This window comes from Myotis davidii, unplaced genomic scaffold (assembly GCF_000327345.1).
Source record: "Myotis davidii unplaced genomic scaffold, ASM32734v1 scaffold484, whole genome shotgun sequence".
NCBI lineage: Eukaryota > Metazoa > Chordata > Mammalia > Chiroptera > Vespertilionidae > Myotis > Myotis davidii.
The window spans coordinates 434290-447825 of NW_006295459.1; the positions used below are offsets into that span (position 1 = coordinate 434290).

At 37.7% G+C, this 13536-nt stretch overlaps 1 protein-coding gene across 1 annotated transcript; it reads right to left on the bottom strand.

Annotated features, from left to right (window-relative positions):
- Positions 1 to 1294: 1294 nt before the first annotated feature.
- Positions 1295 to 2474, bottom strand: LOC102752012 (olfactory receptor 56B4). Its single transcript, XM_006770077.2, is given in 2 exon segments — positions 1295 to 1335; positions 1338 to 2474. Coding segments are annotated over 2 exon segments (984 nt in total). The 5' UTR covers positions 2281 to 2474.
- Positions 2475 to 13536: the final 11062 nt, after the last annotated feature.

A 13536-nucleotide genomic window follows, 5' to 3' on the forward strand; every position in this document is an offset into this window, starting at 1 on the left:
AGAGAATGGAGAGACATTGCAAGAAGAAAGTTATCTTTTTTTTAAATTGAGGTGAAATTCACATAACATTCATCATTGTAACTATTTTAAAGTGGCTTCCAGTACTTTCACAATGTTGTGCAGCTCTCACTTCTAATTACAGAAAATTTCAGCACCCTCAAATGGAAGCCTGTACCCATTAAACAGTTGTTCCCCATTTTCCCTTCACCCCTAGCAGTCACTTATCTTCTTTCTGTCCTTATGAATTTGCCTATTTTGGACATTTCATATAAATGGAATAATAAAATGTGTCCTTTTCTGTTTGACTTCTCTCAGCATAATATCTTCAAGGTACATCCATGTTGGAGCATGTGACAATACTTCCTTACTTTTTTTTCTGGCTGGATACAGTTATTCCATTATATGTATATATCACATTTTGTTTATCCATTCATTAAGTAATGCACACTTGAGTTATTTTCATTTCTTGGTATTATGATGTGGCTTCTTATTTTGGGAGAAAGGTTTTGTGAGGACAAGATTTCAATTCCTTTGGGTATGCACCTAAGTGTGGAATAGCTGGGTTCTATGGTGACTCTGTTCAGTCATTGGAGAAGCTGCCGGGCTCTTTTCTAAAAGAGCTGCCCCAGTTGACATTCCTGCCATCTATTATTGCTTCAGCCCTGGAAGTGATTCTAAGAGGTTGTTCTCTAAGGTGAAATCATATACAAACCTCCTGAGGTCATTCTTCAGACCATGATCCAGGACATTTTCTGTGCTATATAGGATTCAGCAGACCTATGCTTCCTGACTCACTGTATCATGAATGAAGTATTTATTAGACATCTACTATGCGCAAAGTTGTGTACTAGGTTCAGAGAAGGTACAACATGAACATGGTTGAGGGTCCTTGTACTCAAAAGTGTGCATTTTCGGTAGATGTGAAAATGGGAAAAATTAATTTAGATTTAGTTAATTGGTTTCTTGAAAGTACTTTTTAGGGCCTTTTCTAGGCCTATGTTCTTCTTTTCCTAGGAAGTAAATTTTACCACCAATTAGATGAAGTTTTCCATGTGTATATCATATCTCAAAGCATTGGAGCTGTGTACAAGTGTGTCCATCACTGAGCAGTAACAATGGTCCGAGATAATTATATTGTATTCCCACTTATTTCTAGTTATAGGAAATTTCATTATAATTTTCATATGCCTATTTTGATGAGTGAGGCTACATTTTAGTGATGCTATTGGCCATTTCCCCCCATTTTTTACAATCCAGGTCTATAACCTCTTTTCTTCCTAACACCTATATTGACTTATAAACCTGAGGTTACTTCTGAAGTAGGTGGACAATTCTCCACCCACCAAGCAGCCTCCGGAAACCCAGTCTGAGCTCATGCATCCTGAGAGCATAGACCATGGGGTTGAGAGCAGGGGGGATAACATTGTGCAGCACATTAAGGAGTACAGGGATAAGGGGAATCTTTTCTTTTACAAGGTTTGTGACAGACAGCACAATGATACCTGTGTAGAAGAAGAGGATGAGGATGAGATGGGAGCTGCAGGTGCTCAGAGCCTTGGACATTGCTTTGGTTGAGTTCAGCCTCAGCACAGAGTGAAGGATTAGTGCATAGGAAGAAAAAACAAGAGCCATATCGCTCCCAAGTATGATCCATGCTGAGAATAGTTGGTAAAATTTGTTCACAGTGATGTCATCACAAGCCAGGCTGATGACCCCCATGTTAGAGCACAGGCAGTGGTCAATTTCATTCTTGGAGCAGTAGAGTCTTTGGGCAGCCAGCACAGGCACTGGGATGGTCACCAAGCTATTTCTGAGCACCATGAATCCCGTAACTTTGACCATAAAAGCGTTAGTGACTATGGAGGGGTATCGAAGAGGGTGACAGATGGCTATGTATCTGTCCACTGCCATGCAGAGGAAGATACCAGACTCCATACCAAAGAAACAGTGGATGACATACATCTGAGCAAAACATTCAGGGAGGCTGATGGCCTTGGCATCAAACCAGAAGATAGCCATAATCCTGGGCATAATGGTGGTGGCCAACCCAATGTCGACAAGTGCCAATATGCCCAGAAAACGGTACATGGGCTCATGTAGCGTGGGTTCATGTTGGATGGTGATGAATATGAGGATATTGGCAGCAAGAGCTAATAGGTAGAGCAGAGCCAGGGGCAGGGAGAGCCAGTGCTGCCACTCGTGAATGCCTGGGAGCCCCATCAAGATGAACTGGGAGATGTGGAGGCTGGAACTGTTGGTAGCACTGGTGGAGGTGTCCATGGCACAGGTGCCCTGTTCTCAGTGCCTTTCCTAAAACTAAAATATGAAGGAGGTTACATTTGAAAATTCAGCTGAGGGCCCTAATTAGAGACTCCTACCAATGACCCAGTTTCTTATTTCTTATTTTTTAAAATTTATTTTTTCCCCATCACCTTTTATTCCCTCTGTATCCTCTAATACCTCCTCTGACCCCCCTCCACCCTGGCAATCACCACACTGTTGTCCATGAATGACCCAGTTTCTTAAATTGTGAAAAACTGTCAACTTTTTTTTTTTTTTTGGCTCTTGAAAATATTCTACAGAGGAGCAATAAAAAAAAAGCCAAGATCAGTTCTACACAGAAAGGTTGGAATAGCAGTTTGTCATCACCACTTGAATGCCTAATAAGCATGTCCAAATCCATCAATAATAATCTTATCACCAACAGATAACAAATATTCATATTTGGTTTACTGACTTCCATTTTTCTGTTTTAGGTTTGAGCAGTTTACATCATTTGGAGGTAATTTTGTATCTTGCCTTTGACTTCAGCTATATGTTCTGAGACCTAAAAAAGGAGCTCAGTAAAAATTTACTACATGAATAAATAAATGAAACATGACTTTCCAGTATCATTAAAAGCAATGTGGAGTCTTAATTTTAATGAGCACTTTATAGTCTTATATTTGACTGTTTCACAAATTACTAACCAATATTTTACTTTTCAGATTATTTCCTTTGAGTAGAATTTCAAAAATGATGCAAAAGTGATACATATAAAGAACCTCACCTTCTTCATTTTTACAGTATTTAGATATTATTTTAAATGTCACCCATGCCCATAATAAAAATAAACACAATTTTATATAATAAAAGGCTAATATGCAAATAGACCAAATGGCAGAACAACCGAACAACCGGTCACTATGACATGCGCTCACCACCAGGAGGCGTTGGGCACAGCGGGATGGTGGAGCAGGTGAGTGAGGGTGCCAGACCAAGGTGGGTCATTGGTCACTGTCATCAGGGTGAGCCTCTGGTCATTACTGAAAATTCTCACCTGGCTCGCACCCGCTGTTGGCACCGGAGTCGCTGCTCGCACCCACTGCCAGTGCTGGCCGCACTCGCACCCGCAGCCAGTGCTGAAGCTGCCACTCGCACCTACTGCTGGCACCCAGCGCTGGTCCTGATTGCTTGGCACCGTCAGCAGGTGCAAGAGGGGCTGTCGCAGTCAGCACGTAAGAGCAGCGGCTGCAGAAGCAGGGCTGTTGGCAGAGAGGGGACAGGGGACCATGGCAGAAAGGGCTGGGCGGGGGCACAGAGGATGGGCCGAGACCCACCCCTGTGCCCACCGCAGCCTCGAGGCCCACAGTTCCTTTCAAGGTGCATGAATTCATGCACTGGGCCCCTAGTAAAAAAGAAAAACCCATGCTTTGGATTCCCAAGTTCCTTTCTTTCCACCAAAGGCAACCAGTAATTATTTCTTGGGAATCCTCCTGGAGATAGTTTTTGTATAGATATGAATATATTTTCCCATAAGAGACAAAAACAAATGTTAGCATACCAATCATACCTTTCTTATACTTTGTTTTCTTGACTTTCCTTTTTTAGCGTAGTTATCTTAGAGGCTGTTCCATATTGATATACCTCCTTGTTGTTAAGTTGCATGATTTTCTACCACATGGATGTCTGATATTTTTATGAGGACTTTGGATGAACATGGTATTTCCAGTATTTTCCACTGTAAAAAAAATGATTCACAATGTATTTGTTCACATATCTTTAAGCATATGTGTAAGTTTATCTACAGGAAAATTGCCAAGAAGTGAATTACTGGGCAAAATGAAAAAAAATGATTTTGATTGATATTGCCAAATAATCTTTCCAAGAGGTTTTTCTGGTCCTGTATGACAGTAGGGCATTTTTAATGCCCCTGACATACACTGAAAGGTTGCTTCATAGATTCATCGGAGTATTTTACACACCCAGAATTTGGTCATGATGTGTCTGTTTCATCACATCCACACCACAACTGGAAACTTTAATTTAAAAACCTTTATTAATAGAATAAATAAATATTGAAATTTCAATTTCGGTTGACCTTTCCCTGATTTATTTAGTGAACTGTGACATTTTCAAAGTTTTTTTTTTTCCGTTTTTATTCTTAGTCAATCTTTTCTTTTTGCTGTATGTTCACCTCATCTTGCAATATTAAATGAAATAATGTTCTTCAAGGGATTAACATGGAATCTGGCAGCACATGCTATTAATTTGTATTAGTTTCATTATATCTTGAAATTATTACCTTCGTGTGTTGAATTAGCTGGAGGTATTTCCTCCCATTCATCTTCCCTTAAAATCTATCCTTTAAAAAAATTACACTTGTGCATATACTAAAACTTTATATATTCATAACAAGTGCATTTCTAGAATTAACGATTTATTGATTTTAAGTTTTAAATAATGTAAAATGCAGCATTTTAATAAGTATTTACTTGCATTTTCTTTACATTTTTCAAAAATTAATTTTGTAACCAATTTGAGACTTGACATGGAGTGAGAAAGCCTCTAAATCAATTTCACCCACAAGTGACTAAACCATTATTCCAGCAGCATTTAGTAAAGAAGCCTTCCCCTTGCATTAAGTTACAATGTGCTTTATTGTCAAACATTCAAACCAAACACATATTAAGGAGTATTGCCAGACTGGACAGTCTTTTCTGTTTTCAGTTTTAGTAGCAATTGGATGAGTGTATTGATGGTAGGGAATAGCCTTACTAATGATTTCAAATAATTTTTTAAAATAAAAAATGACTGGTTGCCCTAACCAGTTTGGCTCAATGGATAGAGCATCAGCCTGCAGACTCAAGGGTCCTGTGTTCGATTCCCGTCCAGGGCATGTACCTTGGTTGCGGGCACATACCCAGTAGGGAGTGTGCAGGAGGCAGTTGATCAATGTTTTTCTCTCATTGATGTTTCTAACTCTCTATCCCTCTCCCTTCCTCTCTGTAAAAAAAAAATCAATAAAATATATTTTTTAAAAGAGACTGGTTATGATATTTTTGAGTTATACATTTTGTTAAACATAAATTAATTTTGGAAAAACTCATTTTTACCCCATTGTATCTTTCCATTAAAAATCTGTGTGGCCTTTCTGTCATAGTTTTTTTGTAATTGTTTCCATTGTTACTAGTTTTTTTGTCTCATTATATTTCCTAGTTGAGTATTACTATTTTTAAAAACCTTCTGATGATTATTGTTTTTTAAAAACATTTCAAAAATATAGCTATTTGACACTACTGCCTCCCAAACCAAATTGCTTTTTGGTAAATTCTCTGAAAAAATTTATTTTGTAGAAAATTGTATTACCTATTATTAGGAGAACATGAGTGGTATAAACTTTGATTTTTATTTCTCATCTTATTCAAATGTTTATAATTTTCTAAGAAACATAAAGAAGCAGTAGTAGACTCATACATATGGAGAACCATGCCAGAGGGTATTAAAAAAATAAATCATTTTATTGATTCTTTTGAGAGAAAAGAAGGGAGAGGGAGAGAGAGACAGCAACATGGACAATAGAGAAACATTATTGATCACCTGCCTCCTGTGTGCCCCCTCCTGGGGATTGAGCTTGCAACCCAGTCATGTGCCTTGACCAGCAATCGAATTGGCGACCTTCTTGTATATGGGTTGTCGCTCAACCACTGAGCCACACCAGCTGGGGGCAATGTGGTTTTGAAACAGAACAGACTGATGTTTGCCAGAGGGGATATAAAAGTATGGAGAAGTACATATTGGTACATATTTACAAATTAGTGGGGATGAAAACTACAGATAGGGAATATAGTCAATAATATTGTAATAACTACATATGGTACCAGTTGGGTACTGAAAATATCAGGGGAACACTTTGTAAAGTATATGATTGTCCAATCACTGTAGTGTACACCTAAAACTAATAGAAAACAATATCAAATGTAAACTATAATTGAAAATGTTAAAAAAAATTTTTTAAAAAGAAGCAGCACTGATTGTCAACATCCTCGCCAGACTTTGGGTAAAATGCCCCTGGAACTGTCTCCAGTGGGGTGCTGGATAATGTTTTCAGATAAATAGTCTTTATTAGTTTTGGTGATTTGATATCTGGTTTTAGTGACTGGATAATGACAGTGAAGGAAATAGCTAAAGAACATATATACATACCCCTGGACATGGACATTCATTTGTAAAGGCCAAGGAAGTGGGTGCCGGGGGAGGGTGCTGCAGTTGGACAAAGGGTGTAATAATGTCAACATTAAAAATTGTTTTTTAATAAAAAAGTTCTGATTTTATTTTTGAATCAGAAATGAGTGATCACGATCTCTTCTCAGGGTCTTGATCAATAATTTGAATGGAAGGCTGTATGCTTCTGTCATTTTGTCAACCAATGTGCCTCCCTTGCCTCAGGTTCTATGATGGTTGCTTTTTTTCTCTGGTATAACTTTGTATTCTTTTTTAATTTAACTTTATTTTTATTGTTGACATTATTACAGGTGTCCCCATTTCCCGCAGCTTTACCCTCCTCCACCTAACATGACCAGAGAGCTGTCTCATTTTCTACTTGTTCTCCAGACCTCACGCCTTAGTCTCCATACAGGTGAAGATTTTGAGGAAAATGAGAGCCAGTGTTGAAAGGATTAAACTAAGGAAGTCAACTGAGAAAGCCGAGGCTGGGGGAGAGAACCAGAACCAAGAGCCAGGAATGGAGAGCAAGGAAACTGCCTCCTCCACTCACCTGGCCCCTGGCGACTCCCTGCTAGGAGGTCCTGGAGAATCCTCTGCAAATGGAACGGCCTCTGCAGCTGCTACTACTCCTTTGGCTGCACCTCTCTTTTGTACCATGGCTGCTGAGAGTACATCTTCTTCTGTCCCCTGGGGCCTGGGCTCATGCACAGTTTGGAGCTCTGAGTTGCCCCAGGTCTTCCCTGCCACTTTCCAGGACCTCCAGGAGGCTCCCTCTCATATTTTTTCCCATGTGCATCAAGGCTCGGTGTTTTTCCATCACAGCTTCAAAAGCCCCCAGTGATCTCAGAGGTTTATCCAGTTCAGCTCAGGGGACAGAAGTACACAGCCTCCAGTCCCATGGGAACCTGTATGAGACGGTCATCTCTGTCTGGATGAAGGTTTAGGAAGAGGTGTCCCTCCTCTTGTGTGAGTCCCTGAACTCCTCCCCTCCCCCCAACACTTGCACCTTTCTTTAGCCTCTTCAGGGACCATTTTCCAGCAAGTGTGTTCCCTGTTGTATCTTTACCCACTTTCTTATTCAGGACTTATCTCTCCCTTAGCTATAATAATAAAAGCGTAATATGCTAATTAGACTAGAAGTCCTTCCATGACTAAGTTGGGGCTGCAGCTGCTGGATGGAGGCAGCTTCCGTGCCGCGAGGGAGAGATCCAGGCAGCAGCTGCTGGAAAGGCCTACCCTTGCATGAATTTTGTGCATCAGGCCTCTAGTATAAACATAAAAATGTAGATGCTTCTTCTGTTGGAAACTGCCTATTTGTTGCTTCAGATCAACTTTGCACCCTGCTCTGTACCCACAGAGGTTAAAGTCTATGGCCTCTCATTTATGGTTGGGTTTGGCTAACGAGAGTAAGCTGGTGAGAGTTCAGAGGGCAGCAAGAAAGACAAGTTGAGATATTTATTTCTTTCAATTTTTTTCTCTCAGTCCCAGTGTTGGGCAGTGTCTGTGTTTCCCTCCTGAAAACTTTTGTCTCCATCAGGTGGTTCCCCCGTGGCTGTGGTCAGTACTGGTCAATACTGTTAGCTGTTTCTTCCCCATTGCTCCTCAGATCTGTGGGATGGCAATGGCTTTTGAGGTTGCCAGCCATGTGTATTTCACCTTCCCTGTTTTTATTACTATTAAACTCTTCCCATATCTTTGGAATGTTTTCTTCATTATTCCCTGTTCTCTGTCCCCTTTTGCATGTGCCGTCTGTTTCCCTTGGGACTTTGACTGAGATGCCTCTTTCTTTCAACTTTGTCTCTCTCTCTGGACCCTCCTCCTGAACCTGCCCCTTCTCTTTACATTCTTTTACAAACTTCTTGAAATATTACTATATATACAGCTCCCAATTCTTTACCTCTTGAGGCTCATATTCTCTTACTAAATCAAAATGTTCCCTCACCCTCTACTTTCTTAAAGTTCACATTTAAGTAATTTCAGTCTTATTGTTGGTCCTTTAATACTTAGTTCTTTTCGTTCTTACTTTCTTGATTTTGTTCATTCTTATTCTTGAATGTTGTAGAGCATTTTCAGGTATTTGTATACAAAAGTATATTTAGGCATTTTAGTTTTGGAATTCTTCAATATCTGAGAATATTTTGGTTACCTATGTTTGTGAATAATACCTTACTCTGTCATATATTTAGGAATCAGTGGAATGTTTCATCTTGTGCTTTTTCTAACATAGTGCAATTCATTGGGAAACTCTTTTATAAACATTTTAAGTTTTATACACTTTATTTTCCATGTCCACTAAATGTTATCATATGGTTTTATAACATTCCCCCCTATTTTTGAATGATTTTAGATGCTGCTTGTATATAATTTTGGATATATGTATGTTTTACTTTAAAAAGTCATACGTATATTGTTTTCCTTTTATGTGATTTCTGTGTCTTATAAGCTTAAATTGAACTCTAACTTATATTGGTTATTATTTTGGCAATCAGTGGGTCTGTGTTGCCTGTCACTACTTGAACCAATTAAAAGACAGAGCTGAATCATATATGAGCATTTATTCCAACACTGCTGGCTGTGTGGGGGAGCAGCAGGTCATCCACAAAAATTTGTTCTGTACCCCACCATAAGCCAGCTGCTTATATAGGGTAGGACAAGATTCACATGGGGAAGTAGCCAAAGGGCATGTAAAATCGGCAGTTTACAGATATGCAAAAGTACTGGGGATCTTCAAAGGGCTTAGTGATATGCAAAGCCTGGGGTCTTCAAAAGGCTGGTAATTTTGGTTTCTGCAACAAAGTCCCAGTGCAGCTGCCAGCCAGGTTAGAATGTGCCTTCTTTAATCAGAACAAAACAATCACGGTTAACAGAGCATGACTCATATTTCTTACAATTCTCGCTTGTTCCCCAACATTCTTTTTCTGCCCCTATCATAACCAAGAATTTACCAAGATGGTGTCTGTGAGTGTCCGTAAGCTTCTTAAATTGATGTGGAAAAGCATTGTCTATATTTGCATTATTTTGGGGGAGAGAATCTGTTTAGCTACCATCAAATTCTCAAAAACATTTCATTATCCAAACAAGAGATCACTGAAACTCATTCCTTACTCAAAATTTTGATCAAAATTCACTTCTGTGTGACTTTAAATTTTCAATGGCTGTCTTTGGTTTTGTTACACAATTTATTTACATGGAATTACTTTTCCTGTTAAGGAGTAAGGTATGTAGATGAAGGGATCAGCAGATGAATGGATAAAAAAGCTGTAGTACATTTACACAATGGAATACTATGCAGCAGTGAAAAAGAGGATCTCTTACCCTTTGAGACAGCAAAGAGGGCCCTGTAGAGTATTATGTTAAGTGAAATAAGCCACTCAAGGAAAGACAAGTATCACATAATCCCTCACTTGTATGTGGAATCCAATGAACAAAATAAACTGCTGAATAAAATAGATCCAGAGACATAGAAGCATGGAACAGACTGAGAATTTCAGAGGGAAGTTGTGGGTTGGGCGGGAGAAAATAACCAAAGAATCTGTATGCATACCATACGCATAACCCATGGACTCAGACAGTGTGGTGAAGGCCTGGCAGTTGTGGGGCAGGGGGGAAGGGGTCAATAGTGGAAAAAAAAAAAAAGGAAGAGGACATCTGTAATACTTTTAACAATATAGATATATTCAAAAAATTTAATAAAAGAAGAAAAAATTGTGACTGTATGGTGATAAATATTAACTGAATTTATGGCGGTAGTCATCTTGCCATATATGCATATATTAAATCATTATGTTGCATACCTAAAAAAATAAATTTATTTTAAATAACAAAATAATCGCTTCTATACCTGTCACTAATTGATTATTATGCTACCCTTGTGGCACAGTTAATGTGTATATATACTATTTCTAGGCAATCTGTTTCCAATTTTTCTGACTAATTTTGTGCCAATATAAAACTGAATTAAAAGTTTTAGTTTTTTAAGGATTTTAATACACAACAGGACTATATTCCTCTTAGTACCTATTCTCTTGAATTTTAAAGCCCCTTTTATGTGTTTATTTTATAGATGAACCTTAGAATTTCTATGTTGAGTTTTAAAATAACATTTGATTGGGATTGTGTTAAACTGTGAATTAATTTTGAAAAGTTATCGGCGTCTTTATACTACTATGTCTCCTCTTTCATAAATGTGAATCCTCTATTCCTGTGTTTCAATGAACTTTCATTAAAATCTGTTACTGCCCTGGCTGGGATAGGTCAATGGTTAGAGCATTGGCCTGCACACTAGAGGGTCTTGTGTTTGATTCCAGATCAAGGGCCCATCTTACCTAGGTTGTAGGTTCAAACCTCAACCTTGGCCATGGTGCATGAGAAGGCAACCAAAAGGTGTGTCTCTCTCACATTGATGTGTCTCTCTTCTTTCTCTTTCACTATCTCTAATAATTGAGAAAAAAATAATTTCACTCCTTGGGTGAGGATTAAAAAAAGTGTTACCTTTGCTCTGTTCTTATTATAATTGCTAATATTTTGGGATGTTTTAAGTAAATATAATTTTTTTTGCACTATGTACTTCAATGCGTACTTATGATATAGAAATCCATTAATATTCCTTTTATCAGTGTTATTATATTGGTTTTATTTCCTTGTCCATTTATCCACTTTGCTAAACTTGTGCCACTTTTAAATGTTTTGGGAGTTTTTTTTCTTTATCAAACCAAACAAATAAATGTTTTGTATTTACTTTACATATGCAATTGTGTTTGTTTTGCTATTTTGTTTTGTGTATTATTTATTTTGCTAATCTATTGTCAATTCTTAATATTTTTTGATTGGTACTTTTATTTTGATTTTCTAAATATACCCAAAAGTTGTTGCTTGCATATATAATCTTCTCTTTACAAAAATTAATATATCTTAGTTTTGTTTCATCTCAATGACAATGCATAGAAATTCATGGCAAATGTAAAATAATTATGATGGCGAACATTTCAATTTTGGGGGTTGAATTTAATAAGACGCAGCTACAATTTACATGAAATACAATGTCTTTTTTTATTATGTCTTTTTTTGTACCAGATGTAATAAAGCAGTCTTTTGTTTGCAGTTGCTCTTTGTTCTGTAACTCCTGGAGATAGAATTTATAACTCTTGATCCCTTGGCCTATCATCTATTCACTCACAATCTTAGAACTTAGCCTCATCTTTTCTGTTTCTTAATCACAGATTTAGTCTCTAAAAATGTGAAGAGCCCTAGAGAAGGGAAGCACTAAAGGTCAACAAAGAAAGCCAATCATTGTACCTTAAGATAAGGCAAATAATCATGTTTATTTTATACACAAGTCATTAGAAATTAACTTTACAGTTTTTTTTATAATTTAGTCTTTAGGTGACAGAATATTTGTGGAACTGTGACTGAATTTGAGGAATAGGTAATATACTCAGCAATGCATACAGTGACTCATACAATGACTGTTGGGATATGTATATTGTTACTTTGGGAAAAGGTGAGAATTACTTCCTTTGTATTAAGAATAGCTGCATCTTTTAAAATAGAAGTGCCTAGTTGTTTTACTGTTGTATGAGAAGTCAAATGTACATAAAATGGTGTACATGGAAGTTGAGTAGTCAAAGGTCTGAACCTAGCTGGTAATCAACTTATTGTGACTCAGTTACAAACTCATGCTTTTTGCTCTGTGAGAGTGAACCTGGAATCTTTACATACCTGTGTCATTTGGCATAATGCTCAATTCTGTTAGCTGAACAGAATGGAGAGACATTGCAAGAAGAAAGTTATCTTTTTTTTAAATTGAGGTGAAATTCACATAACATTCATCATTGTAACTATTTTAAAGTGGCTTCCAGTACTTTCACAATGTTGTGCAGCTCTCACTTCTAATTACAGAAAATTTCAGCACCCTCAAATGGAAGCCTGTACCCATTAAACAGTTGTTCCCCATTTTCCCTTCACCCCTAGCAGTCACTTATCTTCTTTCTGTCCTTATGAATTTGCCTATTTTGGACATTTCATATAAATGGAATAATAAAATGTGTCCTTTTCTGTTTGACTTCTCTCAGCATAATATCTTCAAGGTACATCCATGTTGGAGCATGTGACAATACTTCCTTACTTTTTTTTCTGGCTGGATACAGTTATTCCATTATATGGATATATCACATTTTGTTTATCCATTCATTAAGTAATGCACACTTGAGTTATTTTCATTTCTTGGTATTATGATGTGGCTTCTTATTTTGGGAGAAAGGTTTTGTGAGGACAAGATTTCAATTCCTTTGGGTATGCACCTAAGTGTGGAATAGCTGGGTTCTATGGTGACTCTGTTCAGTCATTGGAGAAGCTGCCGGGCTCTTTTCTAAAAGAGCTGCCCCAGTTGACATTCCTGCCATCTATTATTGCTTCAGCCCTGGAAGTGATTCTAAGAGGTTGTTCTCTAAGGTGAAATCATATACAAACCTCCTGAGGTCATTCTTCAGACCATGATCCAGGACATTTTCTGTGCTATATAGGATTCAGCAGACCTATGCTTCCTGACTCACTGTATCATGAATGAAGTATTTATTAGACATCTACTATGCGCAAAGTTGTGTACTAGGTTCAGAGAAGGTACAACATGAACATGGTTGAGGGTCCTTGTACTCAAAAGTGTGCATTTTCGGTAGATGTGAAAATGGGAAAAATTAATTTAGATTTAGTTAATTGGTTTCTTGAAAGTACTTTTTAGGGCCTTTTCTAGGCCTATGTTCTTCTTTTCCTAGGAAGTAAATTTTACCACCAATTAGATGAAGTTTTCCATGTGTATATCATATCTCAAAGCATTGGAGCTGTGTACAAGTGTGTCCATCACTGAGCAGTAACAATGGTCCGAGATAATTATATTGTATTCCCACTTATTTCTAGTTATAGGAAATTTCATTATAATTTTCATATGCCTATTTTGATGAGTGAGGCTACATTTTAGTGATGCTATTGGCCATTTCCCCCCATTTTTTACAATCCAGGTCTATAACCTCTTTTCTTCCTAACACCTATATTGAC